At 43.6% G+C, this 13,740-nt stretch overlaps 1 protein-coding gene across 1 annotated transcript in view; it reads left to right on the top strand.

Annotated features, from left to right (window-relative positions):
- LOC146189048 (2-Hydroxyacid oxidase 1-like) overlaps window positions 1-12,745 on the top strand; it is a 41,810-nt gene extending 29,065 nt beyond the window's left edge. Inside the window, exons 6-8 of the mRNA XM_084605168.1 lie at window positions 5,150-5,241; window positions 10,204-10,362; window positions 12,668-12,745. Of these exons, the coding sequence (XP_084461294.1) occupies window positions 5,150-5,241; window positions 10,204-10,362; window positions 12,668-12,745 (329 nt within the window). The remainder of the gene's footprint in view (window positions 1-5,149; window positions 5,242-10,203; window positions 10,363-12,667) is intronic.
- Window positions 12,746-13,740: the final 995 nt, after the last annotated feature.

The following is a 13,740-nucleotide window of genomic DNA, read 5'->3' as shown; positions in this document are numbered from 1 at the left end:
CACCTTGAAAGCCGCTCATAGCGAAAGAGTTTGGAAATGATAGTTTTCCTAAGGTTGTGTTTTCGCAAAAAGTGCGAACTTAGAAAAATGAGTTCAAACATTTCGGAACATGCTGTTTAATTTTCGGACCAAAAATAATTAATCACAGTGCCCTGCTGCATACATAGAGCCCTCCTCTTCAACTCGGCGCTGCTATGTGGCGATTGCTTCGCTTCCCAAAGCTTCTCCGCGTCGAAGACTTTGTTGCAGGCATCTTCCTATCCCACCATCAACCACTCACTGATCGCAACAAACTTGCAGAAGCGCAAAAAAGATAACAAGCAACATCGAACTTACTAAAGCAGACTGGTTAGCCACGCTACTTTTGGCGCAAAAACAGCGTTCGAAGGTCACTTGTCTTGTTTCGGCCAATCCAAGCTTCAGTTTCGGTTTTCCAGCCAATCCGCAATTGCCCGGCCCAAAATAAGGCTTTCCGTTTTTTTTTTTTAGTTGTGCGCTGTACTCTCGATAGCAGGTCATCTTTGGCTAGAAAGTGCGAAAAACAAACTTTCTAATGTGGCGTTCCACTCCGCGTTCGGTTTCTTGCCCGCTTTGCGGCCGCGCGTTGAAAGCAGCGTTCATAGGCGCTTTCTGCAGCGAACGCGCTCCACCACCTCGTGAAAAAAATTCATTTTCTACGGCGCTGATGACTACCAAAATTGGTGAGAAGCTTCTTTGATAAATGCAGGATTCAAAATAGCAAAAAATAAAAAACACGTTTTTTCTTTTAAAATCGCGATTTTAGCCCCACATCCCCCCTTATGCTGTGCGGGGAGGAGACTCACGACACTGTCTGCGCCCTTATTCAGACAAGCACACTTACGGAACTGCCTTACGGCGGCATCGTTGCAGCACTGCAAAAGCACTACAGCCCAAGACCGTCTGGAGTTTAAAGCCGAGCACGCTTCCAGCGACGAGATCAACTGGAAGGCTAAACTATGAGCTACTATTTAGCAGCGTTCAAGACGTTGCCAGCTGTGTACTTTTGGTAAGCTGACCACAGCTAGGCCTGCTACCTGGTAGGAAGGAGATGCAGCTTCTGTTAACACCTTCATGCTTCCTTTGGACGTCATATTACGTGAAAGTTGTGAATTAAATGATTGAAGAGTCACTACAGCAGCGCCGTTTCGCTGAGAAGATCTCAAGTTCAACTAAGCTTACTACATCGCCCTACGAGCGGACAGCGCCGGTCACTAGCACAGCGAAATGCGTCGGAACACCGTGTCGCTACGACAAACAAGTATCCAGGTACCAAAACGTTCTGTTGTTGCAAAATTAGTCGAAAATGCCCAACGCTGCTGGCGTTGCGATGGGCAACACAATTCTCAGTGATGCCGATACCAGTCAGCTACGTGTAACTTTTGCCACAAACGAGGGCATATTAAGACAGCGTGCATTAGAAATAGGAAGCTAGTAAAGATAAAGTAACCTTCGTAGCATAACCACAGCGTCGACACCTCAGAGAATAGGCCGCCATCTGATGTCCATTGAGAAGAATCAGCATTATCATCGGTGCTGTATGATCTGAACACCACAAATTGCGGTATGCGACCGAAATTGTTTACAAAAGTTAGTTTACATCATAAACTGATTAAGTTCAAGGTGGACTCTAACGCAGCTCGTACACTGATAAGTTATGAACCATTTCAAAATTCGCCATCAGATGCACCCCCTTTGCAACAAGAAGACACACACCTATTAACGTATTCAGGAAAAAACTTGCCCCTGTTGGTCTCTGCCAACGTGCTCGTTAGTTACAACAGCCAGACCCCTACGCTACCTCTGATTGTATTGAAGAGCTCAGAATCAAGCCTTCTAGGGAGGGGTTTCTCCACTAGGGGTGACGATATGCGGCATACACCAAACGTCGAGCCACGAGGCCGAGCAGCTACAAGAGAAATACGATTGTATTCTGGCGAAAAACTCCAGGGCAGGAATGGTCCCAAATCTTACTAGAGGCGTTGAACAGCACGCAACCGAAGATGAAAGGAAGTTGGGCGTAACGGTTGACAAGTCACCTCCGCCGGGAGCGTTCTTATGTTCGAAGAACTGCCAGAAACTGGGCTTACCGCAGGCACGGTTGCAGCCTCTAACCAGAAGTGCGCTACTCTCCGGCAAGTTTACATAGCTGTTCAACGAGGCAATGTGCACAAACTCAAAGGGGACAACTTCGACGCTTACAGCAGGCAGGCTACAAAGTTGAGAAAGCATCGCGACTTCACCCTATTTGAATCCCGAGTTTTCATACCGATAGAACTAAACGCACAAGGTATGTCTCATCCATGCTGACATAGGAGCATTGTTGCCACGAAAAAACGTGCCACAAGCTACGTGGTGCCCTGGCATTGGCCACGACATTGAAACTATGGTTCGAAATTGCAAGCCTTGAAATCCGCAGAAATCGCCTGTCCCAGAATATGAGATGCTAGACACACCTTTGCACATCCAGCACATTGATTATGCAATACCCATTGAAGGCTGCACTCTTGTTGTGGTCGTAGATGCCTACACAAAATGGCTTGCGATGAGAGAAATGCGACAAACGGCTTCGACAGCAGCCATTGGCAATCTCTGGTCACAGTTCGCAACATTCGAAGTTCCTCGCGAGGTTCAGTTCAGTTCAGTTCAGTTCAGTCGTTCAGTCGTGTCCGACTCTTCGTGACCCTATTGACCATGTCACGACACGCTTTCCGGTCTCTCACTATCTTCCTAACATCACATAACTTCATCTGCAGTGCCTCGAGGATGCCATCTAACCATCGCGTTCGCTGCCTACCCCTTCTCCGGCGACCCTCAACCTTTCCCAAGATCAAATCTTTCTCCAGCGACTCATCTCTTCTCATCAGATGACCAAAGTAGCTGAGCTTTAACTTTAGAATTTGACCCTCCAATGAGCAGTCAGGGTTTATGGTCGACAATATTGACAATATTGACAATGGAACAGCGTTTGTGTCTGCGGAGATCCTCGACTTCTATAGCTTCAACGGGATTCCATCGGTCACATCGGCCCTCCACCACCCAGCGACAAACTACGTGACCGAGCAAAACGTGTGCTTGAAAGAGACCAGCAGAGGGTCGCTGCAGCACCGCCTTGCACGTTTTCTCTTCAAGCAGTGTGCTATCATTAAGCTTTACATACGGCCAAAAAAACGTTTACCTGCCTTTGTGTCTCTTTCTTCGTTTCTCCTAACGCACATGCCTCTGTCATGTGGCAGTTGGCATACGACATAGCTGGGCACTGATTGGTCTACGGTTTGCGTAACGTCACGATACCACCTGTCATGGTTGCGTTGAACAGCAGCTCGAAGCCGCCGGGAATATTAAAAACTCGGTAAGACATACAACTCATAACCCAACAGCATATGTCGGGCAGCATTTTGAAACTGAAGATTTCAATCTGTTTCGCTCCAGGCCGCTTCTGTGGCATGCATTGTAAGGTATGCCAAGCGAGGTAAATACTTTCAAATTAAGCAAAATCAGGAAAAGTCAAACTTAAAGAGAAAAAAATTCCTTGGAGGCATTTGATAACTCTTAAGTGCGGCAAGGCCAAAGCCCTTATATGACTCTGTACTCATTTGGGTGTCATTTTGTAGGATTTGACATCACCATCATATATCTTAGTTCTTGAGTTATATGTCGCTTGGTGACTATGCTTTCATTATGCTTCATTGGAAATGTTTATTGGATTCGACACAAAGCCAGCTTTCGTTACTCACTTTGTGCAATCTCACACTGCCTCGACGTCTTCCCGCCGAATGTGACGTCATCTATATTTTTCGCTTTTTGACCAAAATATAGGCCCTGCGATGATTTTAGTATTCGTTGCTCTTAATTACACGTTCGTATTCTAATTAGGCAGATATCCGGCGTTTCTGATATAATTTTGAATATTTTGTAGTATTTTGACCTCCGAGCCGTTTTCACGTCCCCTGACTACATGACACGCTATTTTGACGCAAATTTGACACGGGGGGCTCTAAATAATTAACTAAACAGTCTACACTAATCAAACTTCGTTTATATATTCATTTTTCCCCATGTGACATGCAATGGTTTGTTTTCTCCTATCTTTTCTCTCTAGACCACTAACAGAGGTGGACACCTGGGGTGGTCACATGCTTTCTGCAGACACTCAATAGCCTAAAAAGGCTTTCGCCTCAATATGAGGAATAACCTTGCTAGTACTAGGTAATTTGGTGTTATTCTGAAGCTGAAAATTACTTGGTTGTGTTTTCCTGTTTACGCAGCCAAATTCATCGTAACAAATGTTTCGTAGTTTCGCTGCTTATAAGTTCTCTGGCTCTTGACCTTATTACCTTGAACAAATTAACAGTGTTTTTAGTGTCAATTGTAGCTCTCTTGGAAACGACTTTTCTTGATAATAGGTCAGTGGCCTAAGAAACGCTGCAAATATACTAAAACACTGATTTAACTTTCCGAGGTAGGGAAGCCCCCTTTTTTAAAACTTCCGCAATTAAACTAGTAAGATGTCATAGAATTTCAAGTGAGCGCCATTTTGACAATAACTCGTGTTAAAAGTACAACTGTTATGACGGAAGATTTTGGAATGTATTGATTAATATGGAGAAATGCTCACATGTGTTAAAATTATGGGCCCACAGAGAACTTCTCGCTGACAACAATGCCTGTCTGGAAAAAAGTATATGTACAGTAACTTGTTATTTAACGTTTTAAAACAGCTGATTCGCACTTCGAAAACCATTGCCCAATCGTTTGTGCCTTAAGAGGGCAAGCGCTCTAAGAAGACCTGTCGGATCTTTTTATGTTACCTCCTGGTAATCCTTCACGCTACTTAAAAAAAAAAACAAGAGTACCATTAAAATTAAATAAAAGAGTTCGATGGCAGTCAAGCGCCTCTGATGAACGAATCATGCATGTTCTGTTCGTAACCATTTCCTCTTACTTCAAAAAGTTCAACACCATAAATGTATAGTCGCTTGTTTCAATCTCCGGGTATCATTAATACTTTATAACAAGGAACAATAAGCTGTTTATCAGAATAAATCATATTGTTAAAATCTAAAGATAGGATTTATCAGTTCTGCAAGGCGAACGTGTCTGACACAAGGCGCTATGTCTGTGATCGCAGCGAAGGACGCAGAACTGGCTGTGCAATACCAGGCTGATGCCATTATTGTGTCAAACCACGGCGGGAGACAGCTGGATGGATCGCCGGCTACGGTAAGCCCAAAGAATCGTCTATGGCTCGTTGAGGCACGAATAATAGGATGTACTTTCATGACAGGCCGAATAAACGACACAATAATGAATAGATGCAGACCTATGCGCAATTGCCTGACAGTGAAGCGATTTCACGTTAGAAGATTATGAACTGGGCTGGAATTTACATTGCCAGAAGCATCGCATTAGCCAGTTGGATTGCCTTCAGTGTGGGAAGGGGCCTGATGTTAGACGCACTTGCGGAACGAGTTCTTCGGTATAAAACACTAGTCGGAATGACTAAATGACATCGCTAATAGAACATCGCTAGAGTGGTGTAGGTGTCTAAGGCGATGTGGGTGTCTGTTTTGTAAATTAAAACTGCCGCCGGAAAGCGTATGAGGTCCTGCTGGCATCAGGAGCGTCATGGAGCTAGCTCAGTGAATGTTTTTACTTAGGATAGCAAATATTTCTCAAAATATACTACGGGAAAGACTGCCGCGCACAGCGCGTAATTTGAATTTTTTTACCTTTCATATAATTTGTGAGTCCATGTCGAGCAACTGCTGAGCAACTATATTGGTGACATCGTCTACGCATAGTTACAGTACCGAAGTTGAAGTGCTGGTGATGCATGTACCCCTGAAAATCGGCGTGTTTACCTCAACACTATCCCGGAGATCTAATCATCGCTAAAATTCGGCAGTTTTTCTAACATCGGTATATGTCTCGTACCATCATCAAATCTTGTCAGAATGAGGTAACCATTACAATTTAAGATTATTTATTTGACCACACATATCGTAGGCACTGTGCAAAAAAGCTGCTCGGAGCAGCTGGACTGGGGCCCAAGAGAACACAGCCGGGTATGGCAGAATGAAGTTACACACTTAAGCTGCAAAAGCCAGAAAAAAAAACATAAGAAAACTAGAATGTTGAAACATAATGACACGCATTATATAAGTAGTAGCTAGACACGTGATTAGCATCGAAACAGTGCAATCAGTGATCAGTAGGCGTAATATCACTGGATGTTCTGTCTACATTACAGATTCACAAGAGACATCAATTGAAATTTTTTTTATCTAGAGCAAAATTATACTTTGAAATTATGCATATTATAATGTCGACAGTTAAGAAAACGTATTGTATGTATAAATTAAAAAAGATAGCTTGATTACTCAAAAAGGAAGAAAAATTGAACGCACAATAAAATCAACATATTCGGAAAAACAACAGTCAAAAGCAGGGTTTAAAGGTATCAGTGATAATATGTTAAGAAATTGCTGCCTTAACTGCTCACTAGTAGGTTTAACATGAGATATATAGGCATTTATAACTGAAGGGAGAATATGTAAAAATGACTGATCTTTATAATTAGTTCGAAAGCGCGGAATGTACCAGTTATCAGTGCGTCTATTGGAAACAATAAGTTGGTGGCGCTGAGCTGATGCAGTTGCAATTATAAACTTATGAAGTGGGCTGTTTGAAGAATAAAAAATACGAAATATTCTAGTAAAAAGATGTGACAGGAATTATTTTACAGCCTGCGAAAGTGACCAGTGTGCGATACGTATGACAGATATCCGATGTAGCGGATGATTCTCTTTCGGGCTGTTAGAAGCTTATGCTTGTTAGCACTTGTAGTGGTGCCCTCTACAAAGTTGCAACAGCTGATGCCGGAGCAATTATTACCTGATAGACCTGAGTCTTTATTCTCGTTGGGAGGAGTGTTCGGCAGCGGGAGATCACCCCAGCTGCTGTAGCAATTTTTTGCATATGTTCATAACGTGAAATTTCCAGTTCTAGTTACCATTAAACATGACTCCAAGTATTTGCGGGGATTATACAATTTTCTTAACCTGGTCGTCATAGGTTATGGGGTATTTAACCTGAAATGTTTTATTTTTGGCTGTGAAGAAACTTTTTTTAGATAGGCAGAGATTTAGCCCTTTGGATTGTGTCCAAAAGGGTAATTTTAGAAAGAAAGACCTCAAATTGTTTACAAGAATACCTACATCGGTGCAGCGTAAGTATGGTACAGCCATCAGCATATATTACGTTTACTGGTCTGTCAGTGAGGAAAATATCATTCATCGAAACATTAAACAACAGAGGACCTAAGAGGCTTCATTGTGAAACTCTGTTATGAATGGGAAGAAAGCTTGATCGGTGATTTTTCAAGCATACCATCTGTTTTATAGCTTAGGTAAAAATTATTTTAAAGGCATGCCACAAACTTCATACAAAGGACAGTTCAGTTAAGAGAATGGTATGGCTCAAACAATCTAAGGATTTTCGGAAATCCACAAAAAGCCACAAAGTATTTAATATCAGTGTTATCCAGTACAAATGCTTTCACCGTTAGGAGAGCAGCTCCGGTTAATTTGCCAGTTCTAAAACAATATATGTCTGAGCTGAAAATATTTTTTACTAAAGATATATATTTTGAGACAAGAAAAAAATGTTTTTCTGTCCCTTTACGATTATTCAGTACTTTTATCACAACAACTGCAAGTGAAAGACATTCAGGAATGCTATATTTTATGTGTAAATACGCCGGTTTAAAAATCAGGTTATAAACATTCACTGGCACGAGAAGAAGAAAGTGTAAGGTGTGCTTTATCAGCTTAATTTATAAAACTATTGCAGTCCAATGCAGTACTGTTCTTTAGGTAATTTAATGTTCTGTGCACTTTTGTTTTGTCTTGTTTCCATAAAAAAACTACTTGAGGGGCTTATTCAGGCATCAAAGGCTGTGTCATTGCTACTATGGGGACCAAAAGCTTGTTGCAATGACCAGCAAGCGATTTGCTGTTGAATGTGTTGCAGCCCACAATGATCTCACATCGGTGAAAGTGTGAGCGGTTGAGGTGCTAGATTCAATATAATTCTTTCCAGGCTACGTCCTGCTGTATGCGTGATGCATTAGAAAGTAACTGATGGTAATAAGCAAGCTTAGCTCGTTTTAGGTCAGCATTAAATTTATTCCGGGTATTTTGAAATTCTTCAAGTGAAGCTAATGTATGCATGCGCAAAGACGAATGGCACAGACGATTTTTATGCTTTATCATTTTGGCGCACAAGTTGCGCTATCCTCGGCTTCCTGATTCTTTTCGATGGCTTACTTGTTTTGAAAGGAAAGTACTCCATGTAGAAATCTACAAATGTTGATTTTCTGCACGTGTGAGGCGCAGCGGTAGACAGCCGCACGGGCGAAATCAGCATTGAAGGCTGATGGTGGTAATAACTTTATTAAAACGGAGGAGTTCGGGGCATGCATGCCCCTGGACCCCCGCACGGCCCCACTACACTCAAACGTTCATGTTCCTATGGTGCATGACAATGGCAGCCCAGTCTGTGGCGATCTTCTGCCGAACCGGGTCCTCGAAGTGCAGCAGGGTCTCCCAGTCCTCCCAGGTTGTAAGGTGCTCTAGACCCCGCGACGGAGGGTCCGCCGGTCATTGGAACAGGATGTGGGCGAGGGTGGCGGTTGGGTTGTTGCAAAGGGTGCAGGAGGAATCGGTGATGGTGTGGTGGTAGCGAGACGCACTATAAGGGGACGGGAGGGTGCGCGTTTGTAGTCGTCTGGTGGTAGTTGTCTGAAGATGGGTGAGGTGGACGGTAGAGTAGTCGCTCTGCCCGATAGGCTTGCGATAGCTCACTGAAGGACCTTCCGCCGGAATTCTTTAAGGAACCATTTATTTTTGATTACGTGCTTTGCGTGTACGACAATACCATGGTGCCCCCGATATCTGCGCAGTGCGTTCCGGTTTCGTGTTCTTGCTGTGCGACCGAAGCTTTTCATGCAACCATGATGCCTAGTTACTCGTACTGCGCGAAGGCATTTCTTCTGGTCCCTCACTATTTGGTTCCTGTAACCAAGGGCTGCACGTGATTGTGGACCATTATCCGCTCCATGCAATAAGTTGTTTTAGTGGCTGGAACGAAGCTTGCCTCTTGTCAATATCAGTGGCCTTGCTTATGAATGTACCAGAGCAGCATGTCGCAGCATCCCCAGTGATTGCTCAATTGCGCGGTATGATCAGCAATTCCCTTGATGCAGCGGAGCGTGCTGCTGTCGAAGTATTCATTCGTTTTTGACTATTCGAAGAACACCAGTTTACGTTCCTTTCCAGAGGCATGCACCCGCCATCAGATTGGCACCGCATATGCACACCCAATTCGCCAAAAACTACACCGTGTGGCGCTGTTTAGTCAAGCAAGTTTAGTCATTTTTATTTCCAGTCAAAGCAGCCGCTTTTTTGCCCCAGAATGGGTGGTTACATAAACGTTAAAATCTAGGCAGTTATAATCTTCATCTGGGATGCAGACGCGCAGGAATATACGAAAGCGTGGAACAACTCTAATGGCTCAAAAGAACATTCAACAGATCACTGTTAAAGGTACGCAAACATTTTAAATTTCAAACTTTTTATTTGTAATTACATAATCCAAGTGCGATGTTCGTGTATTTTCTCCTATCAAGCGTTCTCTGCCTCCTAACATAGCTCTCTACTTCTTGCCAGTATGTGAACGTTCGTCATGGCTATTCGAACAAGCTCATGCACTCAAGCCATTTAAAACTCTTCATAATCAGATTCATACAGATACATTGACATCGAGGTAACAACCTATCTAACTTGTCCTAATTACGATACGAAACTGCGTGCTAGTATTCCCAGATCACTAAGATCCATCAGGAGATCGCTTTTCAAATCCACCCCAACCTTCGAACAACATGCATATGAAACGCATTATCGGGGACAAAAGTATCTTTGAGGGCAAACAAAAGATGAGGATGATAACGAGGGCCCAAAGGAATGAAAGTATATTGCATAAAAAACTATTGTTTTTATCATTTCTATTTTGGTGAAGAACCAATTGCGGAGTTTAACGCTTATGCGATGCGTTCTGGTTTTATGTGCCGAAAATTGTACTCTCAATGAGTGACTGCCCTTTCATATTATGCTTGGAGCGCAGATCGAAGCGTTGAAGGAGGTGGTCCACGCAGCACGTGGTTGCCTGGAGGTGTACTTGGACGGGGGCGTCCGCACTGGCACCGATGTAGTCAAGGCACTCGCCCTGGGTGCCAAGGCCGTGTTTGTTGGAAGACCTGCGCTTTGGGGACTCGCCTACAATGTACGTGCAACATTGGTAACACTTATTCCCTTCTAAACTCGCCACTCTTCAGCCGTGTAGCCCAATATTCCGGACACCCGCCAAACGTTACGTTATGTAGAACAACCGTGAAATTTTTTGTTGTTGGACGGTTTGCCGTTGAAAACAAGATCGGTTTATACAAAGATCATCAGCGAAACGTAATTTCTTCTTTATGCGCTTTGGTGAAGTTAGTTGGGTTGAGCCAATTAGCAAAGCAGTGCACTCTTTATCATAAAAATAAAATTATGCTCTACGTGGCGGAGGTTTGCCACGCGCAGGCAGTTACGAATTCTTTGCATATGCGCAGATTATTTTCTGAAAGAGAGTGACTTACGGTGGAATAAAAATGGAATGAACGCAATAACACCAACAATATCAAATGAATATCATCCGTAATTAGTGGTGTCAATGTTTCAAAGCTTGCAACTTCTGCAATAAACAGGCTGCTGGTTAAGAGCATTGCTTCTGTTTCGTGGAAACCGCAGACGCCCCGAAGTGATGACTAGATACACAGTCCGAAAGTAGGTGCCGAATACTGTAAGTGTAATAATCATTTACAGGCGTACTTTTGTTCTAAAATAAGAATGTGTGGAGTAGCGTACCCTATAAATAAAAAGTTACTTTTGCTTACGCATGTAAAGGGAACGTTGCTACGACTCTGACCGAGACTACACGTGCCAGGGCAGGCTGATCAGATATATTGTGGCTGAACGCAATTTGAGCTTTTACTTTCAGCCACTCTTTCCATCTGGGTCTAACCAAGCGCGGGCAAGAACCAGAGCATGTTTATCTGCACAGCACCAAGACAAATACACGAGTGCGGACTTCACAATCTACCAGGCGTGCTTTTAACCAGATCACTTCGTATGTTTTTATTTACTACGTATAATCAGGCAGACTACCAGTTTATTTTGCCCCTCCGGAGTGGCACAGTGGTTAGGCGCTCGACTGCTGTGCCAAAGGTGCGGAATCAGATCCCAGCCTCGGCGTCCCGCTTTTCGATGGTGGCGAAAAGCAAGGCGGCCGTGTGTTTGGCGTTATCAGTCCGTGTTAAAAAACTCCAGGTGGTCTATATTTGAGGAGTCAGCCACTACGGCGTCTCTCATAGCCTGAGTCGCTTTGCGACATTAAACCACACAAACCAAACATTTTATTTTACACATCTCTTCCTTCAAATAAAGGCTTCATTCATTCATTTTACATTATAAAACTCCATGGCTGTGCAAAAGAATATCATATTCATTTGTGGTACCTAATTTCCTTTCCTAGACTTTTAACGCTATGCTTCTTCATTGACAGCTCCAGATTCCTGGCCCTACGGGGATGGGACGGCAGGTAAACGCCGCTTACGGCCGGGGCTAACTAGCCGCCAAAGTTTATCTGTTGTAGGCCGTCATTGCACCCGCCCCCGCTTAGGTGATGGACGACGGCTCTGGCAGTGCAAAGAAATATAATGTTCATTTGTGGTACTTAATTTCTATTTCTAGACCTTTAACGCAATGCTTCTTCATTGACAACTCCAGATTTACCTGATAATAATAATAATAATAATAATAATAATAATAATAATAATAATAATAATAATAATAATAATAATAATAATAATAATAATAATAATAATAATAATAATAAGTTTGTTCAGAGGAAGGGAAAGGCGTAGTATTTTTTCCACTTGTTTCAGTGGACACCTGAATAGCACCGTTGAGCCGTTAACATGATAACAGGGCAATCGCATAACAATCTAAAAATTGAATGCTAATTATAATAATTGGTTCACAGGAGGGGAAGGGCGCAGTATCTGTCACACTTGCTCTGTGGACACCTGAACCGCGCCGTAAGGGAAGGGATGAGGGTGGGAGTGAAAGTGGAAAGAGAGAAAGGGAAGCTGTAGTGGAGGGCTACGGAATAATTTCGACCACCTGGGGATCTTTAACGTGCGCTGACATCGCACAGCACACGGACGCCACTTCGTTTCGCCAACATCGAAACGCAGCCGCCGTGGTCGGGTTCGAACTTGGGAACTCCGGACAGTAGTCGGGCGTCTTACCACTGCACCCCCCCGGCGGGGCAAAATATAATGCTAAGTATCGTTTTTCAAGACAAAGGTTTTCAAACTAAGACTGTGTTAAACGAAAAAAAAGGATGTCCCTGGTATTTTTTTATAAAGCTGTGAACGAGTGGGTGCGTGAATAATCGAGTTGCTTTATTATAGCCCTATGCGAAGGTGCACGGCTCTGTGACCTAAACATGTAATATCACCATAATTTCATATTCCCATTTTCAGGGTACGGATGGAGTGAAGAAAATGCTAGACATATTGAGGACTGAACTGAGCAGAACACTCGCGCTAATGGGTAAGTGACACTGACCACTGTTCGTTCCCAATCCCTCGACACTGAGAAGAAATATCTTTACGTGGGCTATGAAAAAAAAATTGAACTGTTAAGAAGCTGTAATCATACATTATATATCAGCTCTTATATATTAGAAAGACTAGTTTGTGACCTATGTTGCCGTCCGAAAGCCCATCATTACTGCTTTTTGGCCACATGCCAGCCTACTTAAGCACTAAAGCACATCAGCACTGATTTTCAACATATAGTAAAGCTTATATGGCCTCACTGACATGAACAGTATTTAATACTGTTATAGTAAGCAGAAATCTTATAAACGTATAACGATTCTAGCAAATAGGGTCGCGCAGGGCGATAGGAACTGCTCAGAAGCATATAACTCCGGCCTCAGAGGGTGATATTCGGTAGTTCCTCAACGCAGATTTCTACATGTGTTGTACGGTACGAGCTACAGATGCCTGCTTTAAATCAGAGAGCAAACTCACATAGTCAGAAAGATAATTTAACCGAAATCAGTTGAACTGCATATCGATTAACCTTACTTGTTTGTGTCGTCCTCCAACCCCGGCGCAACTTTGCTGCCGACACCATATCTCTCAAAAAAGCCTAAATTTAAATAAAATTGGCAGTGGCTTAGCTTGGTTAAGCCTGGTAATTGCGAAAGCAATAGCTATGGCTACGCCTAGGTTTAGCTGGTGGTGTAGCTGGTCGTGGTGCTTGCGGTTACGCTTATGGTTATGCAGTGATTTACTCTGTCCACGGCATATGTTCAACGTAACTCCGGCTGTAGCGCTCCCTCACGGAGGGAGCGGGAGTTAGGCCGCGTTTGGTAGCTACCGCCTCGCAAGTTGACGGCGCGAGTTGGGGCCCCCGGTTTTTGCGGCAGATGGAACTACGTCACTCTGGCTGTAGCGCTCCCTCACGGAGGAAGCGGGAGTTAGGCCGCGTTTGGTAGCTACCGCCTCGCGAGTTGACGGCGCGGGTTGGGGCCCCCGGTTTTTGC

Source organism: Amblyomma maculatum, chromosome 5, assembly GCF_055883805.1.
Source record: "Amblyomma maculatum isolate TAMU_Amacu chromosome 5, ASM5588380v1, whole genome shotgun sequence".
NCBI classification, from domain to species: domain Eukaryota; kingdom Metazoa; phylum Arthropoda; class Arachnida; order Ixodida; family Ixodidae; genus Amblyomma; species Amblyomma maculatum.
Note: the sequence above shows the minus strand (reverse complement) of the source record. Positions and strands in the feature narration are given on the sequence as shown.